Source organism: Neodiprion virginianus, chromosome 1 (genome assembly GCF_021901495.1).
Source record: "Neodiprion virginianus isolate iyNeoVirg1 chromosome 1, iyNeoVirg1.1, whole genome shotgun sequence".
In the NCBI taxonomy this organism is placed as follows: domain Eukaryota; kingdom Metazoa; phylum Arthropoda; class Insecta; order Hymenoptera; family Diprionidae; genus Neodiprion; species Neodiprion virginianus.
The window spans coordinates 30,679,549-30,704,209 of record NC_060877.1 but is presented as its reverse complement, the minus strand read 5'-3'; the positions used below and the strand labels follow the sequence as shown (position 1 = coordinate 30,704,209).

General features: G+C 38.4%; 7 protein-coding genes across 10 annotated transcripts in view; 4 read left to right on the top strand and 3 right to left on the bottom strand.

Moving 5' to 3' along the window:
- Positions 1 to 4,645: 4,645 nt before the first annotated feature.
- On the top strand, positions 4,646 to 6,087 carry LOC124310456 (general transcription factor IIH subunit 5). The gene is made up of 2 exons (XM_046774440.1): positions 4,646 to 4,782; positions 5,901 to 6,087. The coding sequence occupies exons 1-2, from the start codon at positions 4,748 to 4,750 to the stop codon at positions 6,085 to 6,087; spliced, it is 222 nt and encodes a 73-aa protein (XP_046630396.1). The 5' UTR covers positions 4,646 to 4,747.
- LOC124310454 (meiotic nuclear division protein 1 homolog) lies at positions 4,752 to 5,819 on the bottom strand. The gene is made up of 4 exons (XM_046774438.1): positions 5,593 to 5,819; positions 5,379 to 5,484; positions 5,144 to 5,290; positions 4,752 to 5,003 (listed from the first exon to the last, which is right to left on the bottom strand). The coding sequence occupies exons 1-4, from the start codon at positions 5,817 to 5,819 to the stop codon at positions 4,866 to 4,868; spliced, it is 618 nt and encodes a 205-aa protein (XP_046630394.1). The 3' UTR covers positions 4,752 to 4,865.
- A 68-nt stretch (positions 6,088 to 6,155) lies between the features above and the next one.
- On the top strand, positions 6,156 to 6,966 carry LOC124310455 (zinc finger HIT domain-containing protein 1). The gene is made up of 2 exons (XM_046774439.1): positions 6,156 to 6,297; positions 6,512 to 6,966. The coding sequence occupies exons 1-2, from the start codon at positions 6,156 to 6,158 to the stop codon at positions 6,835 to 6,837; spliced, it is 468 nt and encodes a 155-aa protein (XP_046630395.1). The 3' UTR covers positions 6,838 to 6,966.
- A 1,385-nt stretch (positions 6,967 to 8,351) lies between these two features.
- Positions 8,352 to 14,571, bottom strand: LOC124310452 (pre-mRNA-splicing regulator WTAP). Of its 3 annotated transcripts, XM_046774436.1 has the most exons (7): positions 14,374 to 14,571; positions 13,845 to 13,977; positions 13,193 to 13,549; positions 11,105 to 11,229; positions 10,493 to 10,671; positions 10,062 to 10,216; positions 8,352 to 9,983 (listed from the first exon to the last, which is right to left on the bottom strand). In XM_046774436.1, exons 3-7 carry the CDS (start codon positions 13,479 to 13,481, stop codon positions 9,262 to 9,264), a joined length of 1,470 nt encoding a protein of 489 aa, XP_046630392.1. In that variant the 5' UTR covers positions 13,482 to 13,549; positions 13,845 to 13,977; positions 14,374 to 14,571; the 3' UTR covers positions 8,352 to 9,261. The 3 variants fall into 3 exon arrangements, with proteins under 3 accessions (XP_046630392.1, XP_046630390.1, XP_046630391.1); XM_046774434.1 differs by lacking the exon at positions 13,845 to 13,977; XM_046774435.1 differs by lacking the exon at positions 13,845 to 13,977 and having other exon boundaries at positions 13,193 to 13,545.
- Positions 14,572 to 14,760: 189 nt separating this feature from the next.
- On the bottom strand, positions 14,761 to 17,459 carry LOC124310451 (uncharacterized). 2 transcript variants are annotated; one of them, XM_046774433.1, is made up of 5 exons: positions 17,354 to 17,443; positions 16,960 to 17,223; positions 16,516 to 16,875; positions 16,051 to 16,402; positions 14,761 to 15,944 (listed from the first exon to the last, which is right to left on the bottom strand). In XM_046774433.1, exons 1-5 carry the CDS (start codon positions 17,417 to 17,419, stop codon positions 15,406 to 15,408), a joined length of 1,581 nt encoding a protein of 526 aa, XP_046630389.1. In that variant the 5' UTR covers positions 17,420 to 17,443; the 3' UTR covers positions 14,761 to 15,405. The 2 variants fall into 2 exon arrangements, with proteins under 2 accessions (XP_046630389.1, XP_046630387.1); XM_046774431.1 differs by having other exon boundaries at positions 14,763 to 15,944; positions 17,318 to 17,459.
- Positions 17,460 to 17,883: 424 nt separating this feature from the next.
- On the top strand, positions 17,884 to 19,229 carry LOC124310453 (superoxide dismutase [Mn], mitochondrial). Its single transcript, XM_046774437.1, has 3 exons — positions 17,884 to 18,053; positions 18,267 to 18,559; positions 18,724 to 19,229. The coding sequence occupies exons 1-3, from the start codon at positions 18,016 to 18,018 to the stop codon at positions 19,050 to 19,052; spliced, it is 660 nt and encodes a 219-aa protein (XP_046630393.1). The 5' UTR covers positions 17,884 to 18,015; the 3' UTR covers positions 19,053 to 19,229.
- A 250-nt stretch (positions 19,230 to 19,479) lies between these two features.
- The window catches only part of LOC124310448 (kinesin-like protein unc-104), a 44,679-nt gene continuing 39,497 nt past the window's right edge, over positions 19,480 to 24,661 (top strand). The window contains exon 1 of the mRNA XM_046774411.1: positions 19,480 to 19,550. The gene's annotated coding sequence lies outside the window, so the exon portion shown is untranslated. The remainder of the gene's footprint in view (positions 19,551 to 24,661) is intronic.

Genomic DNA, 24,661 nt, shown 5'->3' with positions numbered 1-24,661 from the left:
ATATGCTCGTTTCCACACCACTGCAAGCGGTAGAGCACCTGGCGCGTTTTTTTTTACGTGGTATCCTCAGTAGGCCCACTCCACGGAGAATACTTGCAAGATCGATCTTACGTTCTTAGAAAAATTGCAAATGTCTTTTTTTCACATGTTAATTATGGTAAATTGTTTTTCCCAATCAATTTCTTCTCGCGTATATTCGCAGTTTGTTAGACATTTTTCAGTTCATGTAACCCGCTGACTATTTATTATTGATGAAACATGACTGTTTTAATTATGGATGGAAGATGACAGTTTTAATTATGGATGAAAGATGACAGTTTTAATTATGGATAAAGGGTGACTGTTTTGATCTTATATGCGAACGGCGATTGACTTTGGATGTTCGCGCACGGTTTTTTTTCTTATGAGGTACGAGGTAGTCACTAAAATGGAGAACCTGGTGAATACGCAAAACAATCAACAACTAAACCAAGATCGAAAACTCGAATCACTGTAAGACGTTGGTATTTACCTATCGGATGACGATGCAGAAATCTTTGAAGAAATAGAAACAAATCGGAGTACAATAAGCACAACCACCAAAATACGACAGAGCTGTATAATTCTACAGCGAAATACAAACTGAACATGAACTATGACCGACTCGAGAGAAAAAAAACTCTGACACTGAAAGGATCGCAATAAAATACTGGAAAACCATTTACAAAAAAACTATAAATGAATAAATTTTACCACACTTTGTGATCATGATGATTCTGAACTACACCACTAAATATATGTATCGGTGAAAACAAGATGACTGACCCTCAACCAGATCTAAACCAAACCCAAACCTGAAAAATGAAACGTTCATTCTTCAGTATAGTCAACAAATCTCAGTTACCTGGAACAGACGAAAATGTAATTAGTGACATATGTCGATACAGACAAAAATATACTTAGCTTAGACGAGTAAAAAATATAATAAACGACAAAAGACAATTTAATTAGTTCAAAGAGACAGAAGATTTGATTAGCTGAAACAGGCAAAAGGTTTAATTGGCTGTAACAGACAGAACGTTTGATTAGCTGAAAGAGACAAAGTTTGATTAGCTGAAACATACAAAAGGTTTGATTAGCTGAAATAGACAGAACGTCTGATGACCTGAAACAGACAAAGCGTTTGATTAGCTGAAACAAACAAAACGTTAGATTAACTGAAAAAGAGAGAAAGTTTGATTAGCTGAAACAAACAAAACGTTAGATTAACTGAAAGAGAGAGAAAGTTTGATTAGCTGAAACGGAGAAAAGTGTGTTCAGCTGAAATAGACAGAGAGTTTAATTAGCTGAAACAGACAAAAGGTTTGATTAACTGAAGCAGACATAAAGTTTGATTAGCTGAAACAGATAAAATGTTTGGTTAGCTGAAACAGACAAATGTTTTATCAGCTGAAACAGACAAATGTTTTATCAGCTGAAACAGACAAAAGGTTTGATTAACTGAAACAGACAAATGTTTTATTAGCTGAAACAGACGAAGGTATGTTTAGCACAATCAAATAAGTCCACAAACTGAGAATAAATAGGTCGGATCCAACATGATATTCGCCTTAATATTCGTTACTTCGATTATTAATTGTATTGATGAATAAAAAACATTATCAATTTCGTGACAAAGATTTTTGTTCCTGCGCATTCAGTAGCGGTTTTCAAATGCCACTCTTCTTTCATAACTGAAAGGTATCAAGTCCACGCGCAAAAGGCGGCATGGAATTTGAAAACTTTATTATTCGTCAAAAAATTGACCGAAGTGCTGAAAGATCAACAAATCGAGAGTGCGTAACTCTTTTATATACTGTTTACAAAATCGCCGCGTAAAAACAGTGTCCGATTCCCGTTATTAATTTACGCGCAAAATGCTGCGTCCAATTCTCGTGATTAATCTACGCGCACTAAGGCGCGAAAGATTAAACTGTCAAAATATTTGTATTATCTGGGACTCGTCCAAAAAATTCTGTAGAAACCCAATCCACATCTGCATCTTTTTGAATTAGATACATTGCTATGCGGATTGTTCTTCTCAGATTACAAATCGAAATTGGGAGGGAGGTTGGAGGAGGGCATGCATTATTGTGTGGCGTGACGGTCGGCGGTCCTCTTCGACGCGAAGTCTTCGAGCTCAGCATCTCTCCCCATCTAGTGTACCACGGAACGCGATAGATGGTCCAGAGTTGCGTTTTGCCCATTCAGACGATCACAGAGATCAGTTGAACGGAATAATGATCGGTAGTGTCTAACTAATTGAATTCAATAACGATTGAAAAATGGTTACAGAGTGACAAGAAATGGAAAATTCAATCTCGTTAATATTCAAATGCTTACATGCAAATGGTCGAGTGACTCGAATATGGAGTCTTTAGGAAAAAAAATTTCTGTGATCGTTTGACGCTGTGGATTACAAAAGTTATTAACATCACGGTAGATCGCGACCTTCCTACCCTTGCCTATTTCCCAACGAAACCACCCAGCGGAAAAGAGAGACTCACACACACATGCATAAATCCCGCGACGGATCCCAAAACGTCCACCTACCTACCCGGTTACCTATATTCGATCTAAACGATTCTCCATTTTTTCCAACACACATCATTCTTCTTCATTTGCGCCGTGGTCACTGACTTACATTTTTGTTGGTTACCTGTAGAAAGCAAAACGTTTGTGTATCGTAGTCTGCCTACTCAGAATACAGTATCATGGTTGTATTCCGCCAACCCTAATGTTGTATGTATTACTTTAGTAAATGTTGGCAGACTATCGGTACATTAACATTTTGTAAAATTGATTAAAAACATCCTGTATGCCAATTAGCATTTTTCTAAGCGAGCTAAGTCTGCAGTTGATCAATACTTGTTGGACGTTAAAAGATTGAAAATGATATATAATATAAGATGCAATTTGATTACGTTACGTTATGCCAGACTTTGGAATTTTATCGATTCAACATTATTGTGAATAATTGAATACGTTCAAACCTCAAGTGAACCCATCACTTACACGACATCATCGGTAAATTCAAACGTAGATTATTACATCAGTTATGAAACACAATTTGATCTCGCGAGTGCCGAGTAAGCGATGGTTACCTGTCGCGATACTCATTCCACTTTTAGCAACGTGTAAAATGTCTAACTTTGAGTAAGCTACGGTAAATTAAATTGCGAAAAAAGAAATGATTCGACTGAGAGTCAAGCACGTTGCGATCGCGAATGAGTCTATCCATGCAGCTAAGAAATCGAAGATGTGTGTAACAATTGTTACCGCCACGCCACGTGACAGAGGAATCCCGGGGAAATACCCATAACCTAACACGTGCAAACTCACCAACGTTGCCGAGAAATGGAAAAGTTACTCGGAAGTCTCTGCTTAAATCTGTGAAAAACAAAACAGAAAAACAGAACACTTATTAATTTAGCAAACTGGCTTTTCGGTTTTTAAATTAATTAGTACTATTGCCTAGCTTCGTATTTATGCATTGCATGTCATGCAAAAAAAAATCCGGCTTCAAATGTACCACCTTCAATTATCAATCATTAGATAAAATACGTATTGTTAATTGTTACCTTGACTCTGGGCAGCTCCACACTTTTACATGTAGTAGTTCTCTTAGCATCTCAGGTTTATGGGTGAAGCGACGCACTTTTCACATAATTTAGATCTTCACTAATCTCTTATAATCCAAAAATCCGCACTGCAATAACTCGATTCTACACTCACTTTCTGTGCTGTAGCTGTCTGTTTGAACCGACTAAATAAACTTGCTATCAATGCAACTGCGCATTTGCCGAAAATCAGCAAAAAAAAAAAGAAAAACGGACACTCAACGCACAGAGACAAAAATATATATCACTGAAATCTGAAGTCACATAAAACAGTGGAAACTCGGAACACGAAATTCACCTAGAACGTTCGCAAGGTATTTTTATTTCAGTAACTCGGTTTTTCTTTAGGCTACACGTTTCTCCTCGTGTATTATTCACAGATGAGTGGTGGAAATACACTGATCGAAGAGTGTAACACAACCTGAACTACGCAGTCTGAATGTTGAACTGTTCTGAGATCATATAATTTCACTCCAATTTCTCGGAAACAACTGACGCCGCACAGAGCTCGGAAGAGATTTAAATAAGCTCTCTGAAGGACGGAACATAACAATTCACGACAATTCTCCCGCCCTCTCTGTCGCTCTTTCCATGGAGCGGGGTATATAGCTGCACGTGTCCTACTCTCGTGGCTCCCTCTCCATGGGTAGAGCGACAGAGAGGGCGGGAGCATTATCGTCTTCTGTTTTGTAGAGAACCGATTTAAATCCGTTCACGAGACGCTTACGCCATTGCTACGCTCTATTTTGTATATCTCCATGGTCTTAACGGCCGAGTGAAAACACTCCCTCTTCCTTCCTGGAAAACACTTCGTAACCTACGTGCAACGACAGCAAATGTTTAGAGGATTGCCGTAACATGTAACGTTAGGCGAAGTATGTATCCTCAGTCAACACCTAAGTAACGAATTTCGTGTACGACAGTGGTACTAAAATCAGAGATACGAAAAAGCGACTATGAGCTCCACAGTATATAATTTATGTATCAATGCTGGAATTGCACTAGTTCACGGCCTTCTCGCCGTCCACAATAGCATTCTTTGACTTGAAACACTTCGCTGGTAAAGCTGTGTAATGTTGAATGAGCGTAAGAAATAAACAAAAACCACAATGGTGAATGTTATGAAAGGAATTTTAGTTGAATGGTACGTAATGAGTATACATTAATCCCACCAAACTTTCAGAAGTACGCATTTGAAGGATTCTCAGAAATATAATCGACATAACCTTATTCTACGTAATCCAAATCTTCGGCGATATTAAATTGTTTGTTTAGTTCCGTCTCAGATATATCAAATTTCTTCTTGCACCAGCTCTGTATGGCAAATATGTTATCCGTCCATGCATTTATTCCATCTTTATATTTCTGTAAAATGTAGTTGGAATGTTTAAACATTGTCATAATTGAAACTATTAGCAGCGATCGTTTATTAGAGTATTATTTTAATACTCATAGTAACAGAGATAGGTTCAATAGAATGGATCCATTATTTTAAATACATTTACCTCTGCTTTTTTAGTCAGCTCTGTAATTTCTTGAGGGTCATTTGCCCTGTGCTTTGCAAGTTCTTTTTGCAGTACGGTTTCTCTTCGTTGCAACTTTGTCACCTCTTGCATTACTTTTTGTCTTTCTATCGAGTCTTCTTTTCCAACCTTGGTATAAAACAATATCAACTATAACGTGTTTTCATAAATCCACATTTACCACGTATTATTTTTGCTATCAATCGAAATAATTTACTTTTTCTCTGAGAATTTCTTCACTGATTTTAGCAATCTTCAATTCAGCCTCAAAGATTTTTTGATTTGCTTCTTCAATTTTCTTTTCAGTCAATTTAATATTTTTTCTACAATGTGTGAAGACAATTTATCAATAGATTCAAAATGTTGTTTGCTTGCAATATGAAATAAAATCGAATATTTTGCATGATTGGATATATTTTGTGATACTTTACCCGGGAAATGCCCAAAAATAGATCGAGGTTCCAATTTTGTCAGTATCAATCAGTCCGTCATCAACCAAAGCCTGTACCACATCTTGAACAGATTGAGCTACGATACCTTTCTCTTTGGGAGCAATTTTCTCCAAATCCTTGAGTTGGAAGAATTCCTTTTTCTCATAAAATAGCTGAAGCATTCTAACACGCTTTTCATCTGCCGACACTCCTTTTCGTTTGGACATTTCGTTTCTTATGTGAAAAAATAAAAGACCGGTATGTATTGAGTTTTGTTTAATACTCTTCCTTTTTCTTCACTGTAAAAGCGATGCTGCTATGAAACAGTTTTTACTGCATCTGGATGAAACATTCGCCCTAGGAAAGAAATTCATCATTCAAGATCTTGATGAGCGTCACTTGTTCATATCTGCAGATATTTTGGAAACATTACAAACAAAAGTTGACGACCTTATGGATCAGATTTCATTCCCTCTAGCAGATAAGGGATTGTAAGATAAACTTGTTAAACAAACTGCTACACGGATATACTTTACATAAAGAGTGAAATTCGACCGACCAAAATGGCAGCCCGCGAATCAGGCAGAATAAAAGATGCAAACCAGAAGAGAGTTTTGGATGATGCAGCAAGGAAACGAAGACAAAGGAAAGCTCTCGAGGCTCTTGAGGAGGACAACTTTCATGATGATCCGCATGCAGATTTGGGTATTACATTGTCATTAGTTGAGAACGATTTTTTTGAAATGTTTTCAACCCTGTATTACCCAAAATGAATTCATTTTATAGTTCCCATATAAAGTACTATACTTAGGCATTATTTCAAACGAGTTTAATCAGAACGAACAACGTAATAATGTGAACAAGATAAAAAAGTTAAGCGAATATGTTACAGTAGTCCTTGTTTGTTATTTGATTCCAGTAATGAGCAAGAAAGTACCAAAATTTCAAGAAACACTTGATAGCCGGGGAGTCGGGCGGAAAAAAAAGACCAAATCTGCAGAATATTACAAGCAAAGATTTCGCAAAACATTCTCTCAATTGGTGGAAGAAGATCACAACTACAATCCAACTCCACCTAATTATATGTCAGCCCAATCTCAACCTTCCCAATTTCCAGATAGACACTTTTGTACAGTTTGTGGATTTCCTAGCAATTACACTTGCATTCCATGCGGCGCCAGATACTGTTGTATTAAATGTTTGGGAACTCATTTAGATACCAGATGTTTGAAATGGACGGCATAGAATACTATTCTGTACTGATTACCAGAAAATTCAACACAAATATATTGATAAACCATGTTAGTTGCTTAAGCCTACAATCAATGTGTGAATACCTTTTTTGTAATCAAAAATAAACATGCAATACTCAAACTCTATTGTGTCTATATAAAAAATTAACCCTGTGCTTGTATGCTATTTTAGATAACCTGCCAAATTCCTAGATTTTAAGTTACATTTTAATTTTCAGTTTGACTGTAATAAACATAACATTATTAGGAGACGATATATTTTTACATTTCGCGTTGACAGTGCTACCATGAGAAGAAAAAATTTGTTGCAATTCGCATCTACCAATTTGTCTTCTTAACCGAATAAGATTTTGTAACTTGTTTACTCTGATAAGCGTGATCAAACTCATTGTCAAGTAAGTTCGCGGTTATCTGCCCTTACCAGGGTTACACACGCTACACTAATCGTGTGATGTATTATGATCATTATATTTTTACCGTCAAAACAAAACATTAGACATTTGAATTATGAGAATTCGTTTCATATCGCAAAGTGTAAACTGAACTTACTTGAACGTGTTTGGTGACCGTATATCGTAAATAGCTATGATATTTTCTTGTGCGATTACGTTTGGTAGCTTGAAAGTGAGTGCAAAAACTAGTACCTACTACTTTTAAAGGTTAAATTATAGTTTTCTTTCCATAGAGACCCGGTCAAAGCCTGGCGGGACTGGCGCAACCTGCAGACATGTTTAATTTCAAACTGATACCTGTTGAGCGACGTTATCCAATAACGTTAACTGTAATATAATTCAAAAGTCATTGCTCTACCTTGAGAAAAAATTCTTTACACTTTTACCAATATCAGTTTATCTTGACTTATATTCATTTGTCAAATACAGAAGAACTGGTGAAGTTTAGCAAGCTGAGCGACCGACTGCGCATGCGCGAGTTTTGTCGTCTTCAATCAAGCAAGCCGGTATATATGGAGGTTATGTAGGTGATATGAATTTTGTCATTTTAAGCAGGTCTTAAATAATAGATGTAGTGATGCGAGAAAACTTTTATCATCAATTGACCGATGCCGAATGACTTGTAGAGTCATCGCAACAACTTAACCTCGAAATTGGGGACCGATAGATTTCCGCCGCTCAGCCTCTGCTACTTTACAATTCCTCTCGTATGCATATGTAGGTGTTGCTACCAGCGTGTTGGTACCACGCTGTACCCTACGCGTCAAGTAGGTATGTACAATACATTCTGATAGGAACCGTGATGTCCAGAAGTAGCTGTGGTAGTTTTGGCAGTCACTGAGTAACACCACTTATTTTGTGTGTGCATACATTTGGGTACAGATGCACATAACGTTTAATTTTGACCAGGGCGTCATGTGTCATTTGCAACGCAGGTTGAATGGATGGCAACAGAGTGGCTTTGCATCTGTCAGAATCCAACATGTCACGTGTACCCGTATACCAAACTTAATTACAATTATTTTTCAAAGAAATGTGAATAACAAGACGTAAACATTTTTGAAAATATATATTTCACGATAGGCAAAACTACTATGTTAAAAGTAAATACTTCTGGGCCAGAGGCAGGGTAGGATAATGTAAAACAAATGCTTAATATGCAGGTAATAATATTATAAAATAGCAATGAAAAAACTCTGTACAGCCGTTTTAGTCGAAAAAATATTACAAATTTGAAAATTACGATTTGCATCGTGCAACTATATTTAAAAACAAGTTTCACACCTTGATTAGTCGTTCTTTATGGGACTTATTATGTCAGTTATATGCCTGTACTCCAAACTAATTATGAATCCCAATCTTATAATACATGATAACCAAGAGTATATTTCGTGATTCGTTATTTAATATAACTTCGCATATATATAATTACTGTATTTATATATTATACATGTGTTGAAGGTGCTCATGAGAAATTATCCGAAAGCTATTTCTTTGCAGTCACTATAAATAGATGACATCATGTGCTGAAGTAAATACATGGATATAAATTCGAAAACAATAGCTACAAAAACGAAGAACAAAAATTTGATCAACATATTTCAGTTCCAACAAAGTAGCTGGTTTATGCAGTAAAAAGAAGAGATCGGAATGCTACAAGGCATACTTTACATTGTGTAACGTGCAGAACCACTGTGTCGATTGTGAGGAACATGCATGTATTGCTTTTTACAAAATTAATGCCACCTATTTTAGTAGTCTGCGCACAGTAAAGACAGCATACGATTCTCACTTCAAAATTTCATCACGCCAAGGAATAAAAAAATCGTCGTTTGTTTAAATTAGGGGAAAGATAAATAAAAACAAATCAGCACCAATCAACCAGAAATCAATATGTTGCAAGAATCGTTGGCTACCTAAATTTTATGACTTTGCATTTGAAATTTCCACCAACAATAGATTGTTCATTCAGGATCACTCTGAAGCGTCTCACCATTAGTTAGCACCAACGCGTCATCGTCAGCTTCATTATAATCAAGAGAAAGAACACTTTCTCTTCGTTTTTTCTTATGTGTCCTCTCGTCATCACTGCCTGCCGCACTTTTTTCCCTTTTAGCTCTATCCCTACCCCTGGTTGTCCTTGTCGTCACCTCTTCCCCATTTGACTTACCGCTACCTTTGTTATTACTTTTAGTCCTCAAAGTCCTTTTGCTATTTCGATTATCCTGTTCCTCTTCGTCCCTGTCACTTAATTCCTCGTTTTCGACTTTTATGATGAGGGCTGCCGAATCACTGGAACTCTCGTCAATTTGTAGATCAGTTTGACTAGGCATACGTTCTGTCTTTTCAGACTTTTCAACACTTCCTCTGTCACTCCGAGGCGAAGCCTCGGGTGGTAATGGCGGAGTCCTAGCACCTTTGCACACGTCACTCTCTTCTGGTTTCACGGGTTTTACTTCAAGAGCCGTAGTACTTTCTTCTACTTCTTCTTTCTTTATTGGTGGAGTATGGGGGGACATGCCATTAGTCAGGTTGCTCTCACCCGAACTGGATTTCAGTGAAATATTTTCTTGCTGGAGTAATGTCACAGATTCACGTGCTTTGCGGAGTTCTTGCTGCAGAAAGTAAATAGTACTCTGCATACCTTCAACATCTTCGTCCAGGTCTTGTAGAAATTCATCCAGCTCTGTAACATTGTATTTTTCATTTTTCTTAAGCAAACTATTTCTATTTAAGACTGCAATGTAAAAAAAAGTATAGTTACCAGATTGAGATTTCTTTACTTCTTCACTGAAGCTTTTCTGCAATGCAAGTTCACCTTCCAGCTTGGCGATTCGGCCGCTTGCAATCATCCGCCCCAATTCTTCGTTTTCTTGATACAACAGCCTACACTTGGCCATTAACCGCTTTCCCGTATTGCTGTGAAAACAGGTTTGTATCCAATTAACGTAAGAAATCGTTTACTCAGAATTACCCAATAATGATAGAAATGAACTGAGAACCATCTTTAAAGTCAGAAGCTAATCAATATTGGAGTATATTATTCCTATTTCCATATTGAAAAGAAATTTTACGGTCTGTAGTACCTATACATCAGCTCGTGAACTATAACTTGTGTAAAATGCAGAGAATTCATATACAAGAAGAGTTCATAATTCTCGGAAACTACTTTCGGTTGACAATTGATTAAGTTACCTGTCCGGTGTAAATTTCCAAGCACTAAGCTCATTTTGTGTATCTTCTAACTTTGCTTTTGTTGTAATGAGCTCTTGTCGCAGTCGCTGAATGAGTATGTTTACTGCAGGGTCCAACAAAGCAGATTTTAGTGCTGCTGCAGATGGTGCCTGAGCAGCTTTCATTTCCGATATTTGATTCTATGGTAAATATGGAAATTGAATTATGATGTTCAACTTATTTCACACAAAAAATTAATTTTACTAATCAGAAGCTGGACCTCGGTAAAGGGTCATCAAAGTTTAAGGAGCGAAGAAAGAACTTACATGAAATGTTTGATCAAACGAAAAATATCAAGTTCATTCGAAGAATTTTAATACGAAACACAAAACCGAATTACAGTTATCGATATGTATATTGCTAGATATTTGGCTTCGAAATGTTTTGTATCACTTGATACTGGGCACTCATTTATTGAAGTAAGCGAGTACTTAAGCATTGAATTGTGCTCTAGCTGTCAAGTGATTTTTTTTTTCGAAAGAAGCTTTTACCAAGCGGATTAATTTGAGGTTACTATGCCACGTTTTACAAGCATGTGAAAATCAATTCTGCAAGACAAAATACATTACGTACAACATATTCTTGCAATTCCTGTTCTTTGGAGGCAAGCCTCCTCACTAAAATCTTCTCTCTGTGCGATGCTTCAGCGTACTGTTGCCTGTACTTGTCTTCTGAATCTCTCAGTGAAGCTAGTTCACCTATAACAGGGCAATTAGTAAGTCTTCTACGCTCGATTATAAAACTGGACCCCTGCTCTGTGCCTCTCAAGTTTTACATTACATGTATATTGTGTGGTGTTGTTTTCGTATTTTCGTAGTAAAGGAACAGAAAAAAAATGGTCAACAATGCCAGTACTAAACGTTTACTAATACATCAAACAACGACTAAATAGAAATATTAAGTAAAACACATATTTTTGAAACTATCTTTTGTAAGATGTCCAAGAGGGGGATAAATAATCTTAATGTGTATTCTGAGTGAGAATGCCTGTTTGAAATATTATTTAAAAATAACTGTACTGTGGGGCGATGGCTAGTTATTCTGATCTATTTATCGATTGGCATACATTTTTTTTAATTTCCTTCAACTTTGCCTTCAATCAATTACAATTGTAACTTCTTGACATTTTATTGCTTAATAAAACTTCTGAGTCACACAGAGGGTTTACAGCATCTGACAAAGAAATGAATATTAAAACATAAGAAGTGCTATATTTTGGTTCGCTTGGATGCTACAGTGACGAAGGAGACACTGCGAGTATAAGTCATCGAATTTGATAAATCATCATGTTGGGGGATGATGGTTTAGACATATTGAATCTACGATAATGCCTTATGTGCAGACATAGAGGACGTTCATTGATAGTGACATTTACTGCCTGACAACTGACATCCTTAATTGACGCATACTTTGATCATGGAGTTGTCGAGCGTTGCCAATGACGAATTCTGTGCTTCTGCTGAGACGATGTTCTTTTCTGATGCTATCTTTGTCCCGTGGTACGAGGAATTTGGTTCACCGTCCAGCCAACTTGTGCCAAATGATGTGATCAACATTTTTCCACATCCAGAAAGAATTTTCCAGGTCAAGGATGGTTTGATGGGAATATATTCAGAGAAGGATTAGTTGGATCAGTGGCATTAATCAGTATAATACTGGATGCTAGTTACAAGTTTGGATTGATTTTGGGCAGGGGAATATCAATGTAACTTTCTTGTTTGATTGTTTGAAGACATCTAACTGGAATGGTGAGCTGCTGACGTGGATTTATATTTCTCAGGCCCAGCGAAGTGGCCGATGCTTCTTCAAGAATCTTGTGGGCTGGCTAGCTTCTCGGTAGTCGTGAAAGCCATGAGATATGGTCAAGTCAGGAATTTCTATTATCACTAGCACTATCTTTTACATTGTTGCACATTCATTTTTCTATTGTGATCAACAAAAGTATGCAACAAAATATAACACCGCACTGGCACTTGTAATTGTGACATGGAAAAATTTAGCTCTTTTTAGATCAATTTCATTCAATTCACGAAAAATTTAATCACAAAGCTCCAGCATTCTCATTGGAATTATCCGACACAATTCACTGTTCATTTATGAAATTTAACACAGTTGAAGGAACAATGGAAGGACTGGACAAATTTGCCTACTTTTTTTTCATTGCACATTATTTCTGGCAGATAAGAAAAAAAATCACCACGCCAAATGACGCTTGACAAATTAAACACAAGAGGCACAGTTATCCACTCAACTCATCTTTTTTTCCCCACTCAAAATTGCTTCCTTCAAACACTACGTATTTCAGGAACGTTAATGATATCGCACGCCGTTTCAGTAACATAGAACGAGTTGTTTCATCTAACATTTACCAGCATTTTTGTAATCATTGCTTCATAGCAACATTATTGTGGCAAATCTACTTAATTCTAAACTAATCTAAGTATAACTAAAGTAGGTCAGTATCTTAAATACTATGAACTTAACTATCTTAGTAGACTAGACACTGGCAGGGAATGGAGATTCTCCTTCTCCGCTTAGTGTCTCTAAAAAAGTCTTGTCTTTCTTTCTCTGTTCATGAAGACATTTCAATTTCGCTTTTGAAAATTCAGTTAAGTAGAAATTTTGGCGAGTGAGGTGGGCTCACTCATGTGATCTCAGTACCTTCCTGGGCTGTAGCTTGTGCCTCTAGATATTCCACATACAAGTCCTGTTCGCGCCACTTCAACGCCAACTCGTCCCTTGTCAAGCTGTCCAATTGTTGCTCTGTTAATTTAATCCTGCGTGGTTGACGAACCCCCAAAGGAGAAGGTGGACTGTTCGGCTTGCCACCTCCGTTGCTTTGAGGACTACGAGGTGAAGACGGCCCTGCTGATTTTACTTCCATGCTTTCCTCAGCCATTTTGATAATACAGTTATGCTTGTTCTCGAGCTTGTTAGAAGACTTTAACATCGATCTACGTGGCAAAGATGTTCTCAGTTTACTGGGAGTCGCAAATTCCTCCGACGGCAGACATCTGACTGAGACATATAGATACTTGTCAATATTTTACACTGTGCCTGACAAGTATTCAGACTATATTGAGTGTGCAACTAACAATCCCAAAGTGAAACATAATCAGAAAATGGATTGTGAAATGAAACTAATCGTATTAGAATAAAAGGATAGTGATTCAAAATATGAGATAGTGGTGGCAAAATTACCTTACCACAATTAAAATATAACTCAAGCATCATTTGGAGTAAATCTTGACTACCTTTTTCGGTATTTTACTTTCGACAAAGGTAATAATTGATAACCAGTAGAAACAAGAACCTGTGATCTGTAGGGATACAATCTTCTGAAGATCAGTTTCTTGTAAACAGAAATCACATGACGAGGGACAGAAGTGTGATAGATTACTTTCGAAACGTCAGTAAGCTGAACATACGCGATGAAGTTCATTAATCTACATGAATGTGTGAGAAAAAATTTTGTAAAAATAAATTCTACAGTGAATGTAGATGATAAAAATCCCAAGAGGCTGAAAAAAAGATCGAATAGACAAGTAGGATAGACGCCATTACTGCAATATGTCGGAGCGTAAAACGGGGCGTCATTTAAAGACTGTTATTCTACTATCCATAAATACAAGTTGTTTCAAAGTAAATTACATTATCGCTGAGTGGCAGGCGAGATAAATTGGCCAGCGAGTATCGAGTTCTCGAAGATAGATAACGCGGAAAGGTATTGATAATTTTTTATTGTCGTTCGCTAGCTATACGCTCTCCCCTGCTCTAATTTTTCACAACCTCTTTGGATTGATTGTGGGGAAAATTAGAATTGACGGAAGAATCGAACGTACCTTAACGCCAGTAACTTAGCTCTTATATTCAACACAAAAGAAAAACGCCGGCCGCTTCAACTATTATCCGCACAAAACTGACATGATTTCACGGTATTTATCGTTTGCCGACCTTGTGAACTACGTTCTGCGTGCGGAACACCGCGCCATCACTAAACTGCAGTTAACTGAGGCGACCGCTCGATACGCCAGTGAGTGAGAATGGCCATTCAAGTAGCCGACCGAAGGCTCGTGGTAATCAAAAGCCCTCCACTCAGGATCCGGTAAAGTCGTCCCGGACTGTGATTGGTTCCGCCATTTTCGAGGAATGATCAACCTTACATGCTTGTAGATTAATGCGTGATACATAGTTTAAATGTAAATGTTACTCGGGAATATTAGGACGAAAGTACGTATAATGATAAAGTCACTCATAATTTATTGTCTCATTGTGTTTTCATCAATACAGTTATTGTGAAAAACCATAATTAGGTTCAAGTGAGGTTAGGTGAGTTTGACCATCCTCTTTATTCCAAATCCTACTTAACTTGTATACAACAATTTTACAATGAATCTGTTTGTGATAAATGATGAAAGCTTATGCAACAATCAATTAACTATTTGCGATAAAATATTCTTACCAATTTCAATACTAAATTAGTCAGGAATCGGGTTAATTGCTGAAAGATACAAGAAAAATGTGAGATTTTAGTCACAAGCTTATTTATACGGAATTTATCACATGCAAGTGATTTTCGAAAAATACGTTTATCAGTAGAGATATAATTTATATAATCCAAGTTCAGTCTTCATGCGTGTAGAATACGTATCAAATAATATGGAAAATAAAAAGTACGAATAATAACACTTTCAAAAATATGTACAATCATGTGTAAACATTGAGTTAGACGTGTCTAAACTATTAAAAGAATCACCAAACACTTATAAAATTTAAGGAGGAGACATGTAGGTAGCAAAGCAAATTTCTACCACAGTTTAATATTAAATAATTTAAAATACACACATATGCTTCAATATTTTGTACCCAAAGCATTAAGCTTTCTTCTTGATGAATCCGAATTTGTTTGCAGTACTTCCAGGCAAAGTTTTTGGCGAAGCAATGTTCGATTCTAGCTTATTAGTAACTGCCAAAGTTTTTAGACCCGATGTATTCAGAGAAGCATTGTGCCTTGAAAATTCAGAGGAGCTGGTTTTTGGAATGGGTGAAACTCTTCGCTTTACTGTTACAATCGTTCTAGATCTTAAAGGATCAGACTTTATCCCGCTGGTTCCAGGTCTTGGAGTATCGACTTTTTCCTTAACTGGTTTGGGTGAGGGAAGTCGCCCCCCGAAACTCCTTCTTTGCAGCAAAGTTCGACTAGTTGGAGTAGATTTGTTATCAGTTGGTAATTTTGTTCCGTCAAAACTTTTTCGGAAAGATGTTGCAACATTTCTTCGTACGGATGATCTGTGTGGATCTACATTCCTAGATGCAGGCTGAATGGGCAGAGAGCAGCTAGATCCAGGTCGTGAATTATTTCCAGGACTAATTTTGAGGGAGTTCTTAGGTGGATCCGGTTTCAGGAAAATATCTTGAAAGAAAGCATACAGCGAATGAGTCCATAATAATGGAAAATAAGGCTCCATGACTATACTCCATTAAGTGGAAATTTAAAGAACATTCATTTAGTCAATTACCATCCAAGTTTGCATTTGAGCCATGCGGACTATTACTCAGCATCAGCAAAGCATGTTCCAGATTAGCTTTGGCTTTAAATAAAAAGTCTATAAAAGGCAGATCTCTACCCTCACTCTGCAGTGATATTTGTCCCAGTGACATACAAAGCTGAGGCATCGGAACTGGAGAGCTTGAAATTTTTGGTGGAGATGGACGAGGCTCGCCCTCTATGCTTGAGCACTCAATGTCCATATCAAAAGTCTTCTGGCGTTGAAGAGGAGCGATACATGGCGGGGAAACCGCAGCAGTCGAGATAACCAAATTAATGTTACCTATATCTTCCTTTAGAATCAGCTTATTATTTGAAGTTTCCTGAAATATACAAAATTTATTTGAAAAATGCCTAGAAGTTGAGCTATGAACAAAATATGTCATTCAAAATGAGGATTAACATGTCAATTGTTACGCTTCTTGCATCTCCTTACTTGTGGCTTATGCAGTGAAACACTGCAAGAACGGTTTCTAGGAGAAAGCAAAGAGGCTTTCGAAACCTCGTCATTCTCCGCTTCATTGCTTTTAGTGAGTGTATCTAAGGATCGACATCTTGCTGAATTAAAATCGGACTCAGTATGTCGACGCATAAATGGAATGCCCGCTGCATTAGATGGAGGTTTTAACGAGCATTCTCTAGCCGATGCATTTGAATCTGCATTCTGATTGGGGTCTGGAATATTTTTTATCAGCTTGAAAAGGTGGTGCGTAACATCCCGAATGACATTTGTGACACCTTTATTAATTGGTGGTAAAAGGTTGCTACCAGTTTCTAAAACTTTGCTCATGTTCTCCTGATGAAAGAAAAACATACATAAATCATTTTCAAGGATGTCTGCTTCTTTCGAAACTTCAATCAGATTTATCTTTCATATTACCATGCTCCCCAAAGGGGCAGTGCCACTCACGCTCCAGAACGAAGCGTCTTTCGCATCATCCTGGTTTGGGCACTGACAACGAACATCTTCTAGCTCCATCACGGCTCTCATTTTTGAAGAGCCGCATTCTATAATTATTTTCAGGGTATCATTTTTAGTTCCATTATTGCCATTATTATCCTCCTGCCTTTCAAATTCTCGCAACCGAAAGCCAATTGCCTGAAGGAAGCATGCCAGTTCAGGGGCATCAGGTTTGATACAGATCTGAAAATGATCACACCACATTATGTAGCTAAAGTGTGAAAACAATAGTGATTTGATAACAAAGAATGCTGCATAAATATTATGCAGTCCTTACATCTTCCGCTTGTCCAGTATAAAACCACTGCCCTACCCATTGGAAAAATTTTCGTTGAGCCGAATTACGGTTTGAAATAGAAACAGCTCCGCTCTTGTCCATTGTATCACTAGTACTGGAGGTCGTTCGTGCGAATTAGGTACTCCTAACAGTCATTTCAATATCAGTGTTTACGTTTTTTCACCGCCATACCGTATAGGCCCACAGCTTATCCAATAGCAATATGGTTCAGCGAATATTTATGTTGTATATTTAATACAATAAAAGGAATAGATCGATTTATCATCAGAAGTGGTAAAATTCTGTATTTATTTCCGACTAAACTAACCATTTCGCAATTGTATTACGTGATTGATGTATTTCTACATTATTCTCATAAAAATTTCTCAAGTTTAATTTGCTTATACAAACACACGTTTGAAGAAATATTTTATGCGGAAGTACCTGTATTTATTTCAGTAAAATTAACGATAAGTAAATAATAAAAAGATCGGGTTAAAATTATCGTGTTCAAATACTGGCGCGTAAAATTGTTCCATCGTTCCGTGTTTATGAATTAGTCTGAAGTTCATCCCGAGGCCTAGACCAACGTAACGTACTACGCAGCCCGGCTCACCGGCCTATCACCGGATTGTTGCGACATAAGTAATTGCCGGTTCTATTGTGATAAGCAGTAATTTATTATTCATTATTGGACTATGTTTGCTGCAAGACGTGCCTTCGTAACAGGGGCTCTGTAAGTATTGAATCACATTTATAGGTTTTGATTGTTTAAATTGCGTATTATGTAATTGTTAACCTAAGATTATTGGTTAATTTTCACAATGACATGTATCTAGACCAGTTAGATAATCCTCGATAGAGAATTTCATCGGAGCGACTTTGATCTACATTGCTAAATAAACGATTCTTTACGGTTACATGATATCTATTTCTAAAAATTTTTAAGGAGCGCCAAGAATGTAGCCAGGCAAAAGCACACTCTGCCTGAGTTGCCCTACGACTACAGGGCACTGGAACCAGTCATCTGTGCAGAAATTATGGAGCTTCATCACAGTAAACATCATGCAACGTATGTAAACAATTTGAACATTGCTGAGGAAAAATTGAAGGAAGCTGTGAGTAAGGGTGACGTCAATACCGAGATTGCATTGGCACCTGCGATTAAGTTCAATGGCGGTGGACATTTGAATCATTCCATCTTTTGGAACAATTTGTCGCCCAATGGTGGGAAACCAGATGGTTAGTTATATTTGAAATTCTCAGTTGGATTTATGACTCGATGTTTTATTGATTTTTCTCAAGTATGACGAGAAAAATGGTTGATTATCAATTATGGGTATTCCAATTTTTTCCTGAGGGTGCTAATCAATGCCAGGTATATTTTCTTGATGCATTTTGTTCAGGTGCTCTCCTCAAGCAAATTGAAAAGGATTTCTCCAGTCTGGAAGAACTGAAGAAACGACTTTCGGAGGCCACTGTCGCCGTTCAAGGTTCTGGCTGGGGCTGGCTTGGGTACAACGCTAAAGATAAAAGGTTGCAGATTGCAGCCTGCGCTAATCAAGATCCTCTGCATGCCACAACAGGACTTGTGCCACTGTTTGGTATCGATGTTTGGGAACACGCATATTATCTCCAGTACAAGAATGTCAGACCAGAGTATGTCAAGGCGATATGGGACATTGCAAATTGGAATGATATCAATGACCGCTTCAAGAAAGCAGCTGGATGTTAGACGTACTGCCCCAAGCATTTATAGTTTCTAGAAAGTCACTAGAGACTCAAGACGATTGAGTACTGTCTTTGAAATTAAATATCATTATCTCACTTTATTACACAATCGAAATACTCCGGATATTTTATTCAGTGTAAATTACTTTATACATAAAATTATATTCTATTCAAAAATTAATTCTGCGTAAAAAACTTCCACCTGTCCTACAACGTTAGATGACTTGATATTCTCATCTTTTAGTATAAAATGTACAAGAATCGAACCGTTGGCTGATTATAGATGTTACCAACATGATATACTTTTTTGACAAATTAGTTTGGTAAATATTACTCCTGTATTTCTCAATATTTGAACAAAATTATGTCGCGTGACAAAAACGTATCGGCGCTTCATAGATATCGATCGCGCGCGCAGAAACGAAGGAACGCCGGAATTCAAACCACTTGATAGTATGGCTGCTCGACCTCAGCTGTTTTCGGATCTTCTTCGGCCTATCTGGTAAGTCAAGAGGTTACTTTCGCATAATGATAATTTCCATATTATTCAAAGTTTTCCAACACAATCGTCATTTCTTCGGTGTCGTTTTATCAGCTGCACAGCTCCTCACGCTGCATCAATCAACTTCATATCAATAACTATGCATGCGAAGTTTGCATACAAAGTACTGTCAACACTTTGACAGTTTATTTATTTACACCCACTTATACTCACAGGGCAAGACGCGATGCGCGTTGTTTTTATATTGCCGATTCGTTATTCATCTTCGCAAATTCTAACTTCGTATTTCAGACAGTATTTACGCGACTTCTTTATTTCTTTGTACGGTTCATGTCATGCATCGATTCATGCGTAATTGTACTTTTGAATCTTAGCCAGAACAATGGGAGTCTTGAATTGATCTCATTAATAGCTCGGTGAAATTTTGTTCACAATTTTGTACCGCCGCTACAATACAATACGATCAGGACGCAACACCTCCGCGAATTTGCAGCTTAGAGGCTTTGTCGCAGTAACTGATGAGCTTATTTAAAGCGTACGTCGAACGAATTAATCGAACCTTACAATTCACCTCCGAAAGTTTATTCATGTCTGTAAATATGCGAAACCACATCGTCTTCCATTTACATATGGAATTCTGTGTTCACTTATTCTTTTCTTCAAATTAACAGAAAAGTGAAAAATCCATCGACGTAAAACACACGAGCTGAAAATATATCCCCCGCAAAATGCGACAGGGGTTATTTCATCTCGTCGCGGATAGATCCTCTCCCAATTTGTGGTACAACAAAAAGTTGCTGGTTTCGATATGTGTGACAAAGTTATCACCGGATAACAATCATTGATTCCTGGGTTGGATGGCGCCGTGCGACCTGCAGCGTCGCGACGCCCCGCAAAACACGAGCCTGTTAGCTCTTCGATATCCACCCTTTCAATTGCACATGCAATAGATCTGGTTTGGTTCGTTATCGCTGCGCGTCACTCGATAATTCTCCGATCATCAACAGTCGCTGCGATCTCCCTGCATGCAATGAAACTTTTCTGCCTCCCAGTTTTACCCGATCGTATTTAAACGGGAAATTCGAATACGGCCGAGACTGCAGATCCTCCGAATTCCTGAGGGCTGCTTGCAAGTTCTCACCCTCGGTGAATTTAATTAAAAGGCAGTCAATCACTTGAAATTTTTTTAATTTTCCCCGTCACGAAACGTGAAGAATAAAGTAGCTATACTTGAAGAGCGATTGTCAGGTTTTCCAATGTTCAATTTCACGGAATGTTATTAGGCAGGCAGATGACATCGATTATTGAGTCAAAGTGCGAAAACTGAAACTCGTAACGCAGTTGAAACAGTTGTTTTTCAACGTATGTCACACTGCAATGCAAAATGAGAGGGAGAAATATACGGAGAAGGATTGTACATAGCTACGTTCGGTCTTACTAACGAGCTTCTGGCAAAACGAGTCACATTCGACCGTCCACTTTTACCGTAAATCTCTTCAGCATCCACCCGCGTTTTAAAACTACGCGACATATATTTCCGACGCTACGCACACCTGAGCTGAGCTTCCGAGGTGAGCGCGGGAATCGTATTAGCTAAGCTGCGGAGAGAAAACTTGGCTTGTATGCAGAGGCTGATGAAGTTATTAATTTATCAAAGGCCACCAGCTCTACATCGAGTGGGAATTTCATACGAGAATTTCACGTCCGTCAAGGCCCTCCAGAATTCTGTACTTTTATTCGCAAAAGCTCACGGGCTTGCATGTTATACATATAAATACTTCAATGCCAGGAGAGATGTCTCGCTTTTCGATCCCTTTGTCTCGTGCGGTATGAGTGATTTTTTCATTTTTCTTTTTTAGAATGCATCTCACATTCAGCTCGCTCTTTGATTTCTTTTTACCCATTCGCTGTATGTGCTCGTTTTAATGAGTTTCGAGATTAACCGCAGCTGGTGTACCTAAGCAATATGCAGTTTATCGGGATTACCGTTCATAAATTGCGTCCTCGCATAGTATTCCTGAAAATTCTTTACCTGTACGGTTGTTTGTTCCATTTTAAGACCCGAAATTAAAATACGCGTGCTTATACGCAGGCATACTAGAAGCGTAAGATTCCAAAATGTAAACACACTTACAGACATTCTTACAAGTGTGCTCGAAGAGGAAGAACACTTTCTATATTCACACATACTAGACGTATAAGCCGTATACCTGAGCGAGTGCGCTAAAGTGGATACAAAACTTTTTTTGCACGATGGAAAAATCTGTATAGCACTTTGCTACGCAATCGTGCATGAAAATAAATCCCATGGAGAGAGCTGGGGTAGTGAGGGAAAAAAGCTCTCCACACCCCACAGATTGACAATGTCGGAGATTGAAATGTGTCTGAAAGAATAAAACTTATACCATGTTTTGCAATATTTCAAGTGAAAATGAGGTTAACTATAGATGCAGGTCCCTTTCTTCACTTTTTGGATTCAAGCAAAATACTCTTCTACGTTTATTACAACGTCCATAATTTTTTATCGGTAACCGATTGCTAGTTACGTTTAAAAATTGATCTTAAATCGTGTTTCCAACTGTTGTCCTCTCTGGGTATATAAATACTTGTTGGGCTGTTAGGCTTAATTCATAGTTATCGGCAAGCGTCAGTTTCGAAGTGTACATCACCCCAAATGAATGACTAATTTCAATATCGGTCGTGTCGCCGAGTATGGATCCGTTTGAGTAGAATCCACCCATCGCGAAATGTGCGAAATGACGAGAGTAAAAACCGATGCCAGGATCAGAGTACCCGCAGCAGTTGTACAGGGTGCACGGTGAACGGGTCGCTAGGCCCACTGGAAGCCTCCTTAGGTAAAAAGGTACTTTGTTTTCAGTCCGTCAGTGTCTGCGGTAGGAGGTGAGTCGGGTTCTAGTCGAGCCAAGCCGGAGCCAAGGGTTGAGGGTCGAGGGTCGAGGGTTGAGAGGCCCTGCGGGATATGGGTTGCGGGTTGCGGCGGGGTCCCGGTGACTCACGTTTTCCGTTGCCGGGGCGGCGGTGATGCCTACACGGATACGACGGTGAGGGTGGCGAGGAGGCGGTCGAAGCCTCGGAGAGGCAGGCGAGGGGTGCCGTGCACCAGACACCATCGATCTACGGTGCTTCGCACTCTATTCAGAGTCGAACCTGCCTTGCATCCTCCGCATTTACGTGTCCCACACCCTTTGCGTTGGTGCACGAATTGCAGTTTGGTCGACCCCTCGTAACTCCGAAACTCGTTTCATCTCGCTGATTCATTCATCCGCTCGCGATATCCGGTAGCCGATATCCGCGTACTGGAAACACGACACATTTTCAACGCTCAGCGGTTTTCGCCCAAACTATTCCCTTGACCTCTAATCGAAAAGGTCAACAAGTTAGGGGCTCCAAAATATCATTCAAGTTTGAATTTATTTAACGCGAAATTTCATATGCGGGGTTGGAATCCCCCCCGCAGTCTCTTCTTTTCAGTTCTCTACCACAGATTTTTTCTACGTATGTATTCGCGTACGCAATAGTATACGTATACATGTAGGTATTACATACATACGCTCCAGGCAAACCTTATGTACTGAAATATACCTTTGGCTTTGAAATCTTGCCGAAGTACCGCGTCGTCTGACTTTACGTCGGTAGAGCCCAGCGGCAGAACCCGTGAAAAACCATGCGTTCAGAATTTATAATTTACAACATAGGTACGGGTAAGAAATATAACGGTTCACGGAACATGGACCCTTTGTTCGTTACCTACCTTTTTTCCATCCCGAGGGTAGTCAATTATTCGACGCTTTACGATGTGTAACTCGAAAGTTTGCCTCAATAAGAGACTTGCAGGTCTTGCATAAGAATGCTCCGTATCATCCTGGAGCCTGTGATTTTCCTCGCGGCATGGAAGAGGACGGTAAAGAACATCGGGATCGAGTAAGAGTGGAGAATTGAGCGTGTTCGTGGTTTTCCATTTCCTTACTTCTTGCAATTTTCAAGTCGTTATGCACGACGCGAAAGAGTTTCTTCCTTTCGTTGAACTCGGTCCTTTAATTTAACGAACTCTTTCACTATTTCCGCGACGCCTTGCGCACTCGTTGCTCTTTCGTCCTGGGGGCAATTTTTCTTTCCGTCTCGCCGGTGTTTCTGCGTATCTTTCCAACTCCATTTACCCATCCTAGACCGGGGAATAGCGAAGACATGTACATACTTAAATAGACGGGACGCTCGGAATGACGTATACTGTGCTCCGTTTCAATCGTACCTATGGGAGATCAAGAAACCCCATATATACGTGTACCTCTGTTTACTCCAACAACGGGGTTACGACCAGCAGAAAAACATGCTCTACGCCGCTATGGAACTAAATCGAAGTCGCGGTGGTAAATGAACGAGCAAAAATTGCGGGGTTGGAGAAAAGTGCCCGAATGTTCAGAACCTGTTTTTCAATTCTCCGTAGTCACCGTTTCTTCGATTATATATATCTGTATATTTACCTATGCGTTTACGTATGTGCACACTGAAAAAAATTTTATTTGTTATAGTAACTAGAAAAATTCAGTAAAACAGATATCGTTAAACAACTGTTTGAATATTGTTGGAATTACGAAAAACGAGGGACGCGTAACCATTTTGCGCTATTGTCGATCCTTTTTTGGTTATTGCAACGCAAAATCAGTTTGTTCGGTTTACTCTACTTTTTTAGTTAAATAAGGCTTTAACGTCAATTTATCGTTGCACAAGTATTAAATTTTCGCAACAGTTACAAGAAAATATAGTAACCGTGATCGTAATGGGAAAGAATAGCAACGGATACTAGACTTTCCGGTAACAGCTAGAAAACTAATTTTCATTTTCTACCTAGAACTATATTTTTCGATTGTGGTAAGAAATGAAAATAGTTAAGGACTGAGCGGTAACCGGAACTAAAAATCTCTCTCAGCGTATAATACACATCGCGACACAGCAGAATTTCTGGAGTGCGAACAAAGTTATACCTACCCACCCATAACATACGGATGATACTGAACTCGTATTTGTATTTCGTTTTCCTTGCTTCTAACTTTTTCATATTTACGGTGTATTTTTTTTTTTTTATTTATACG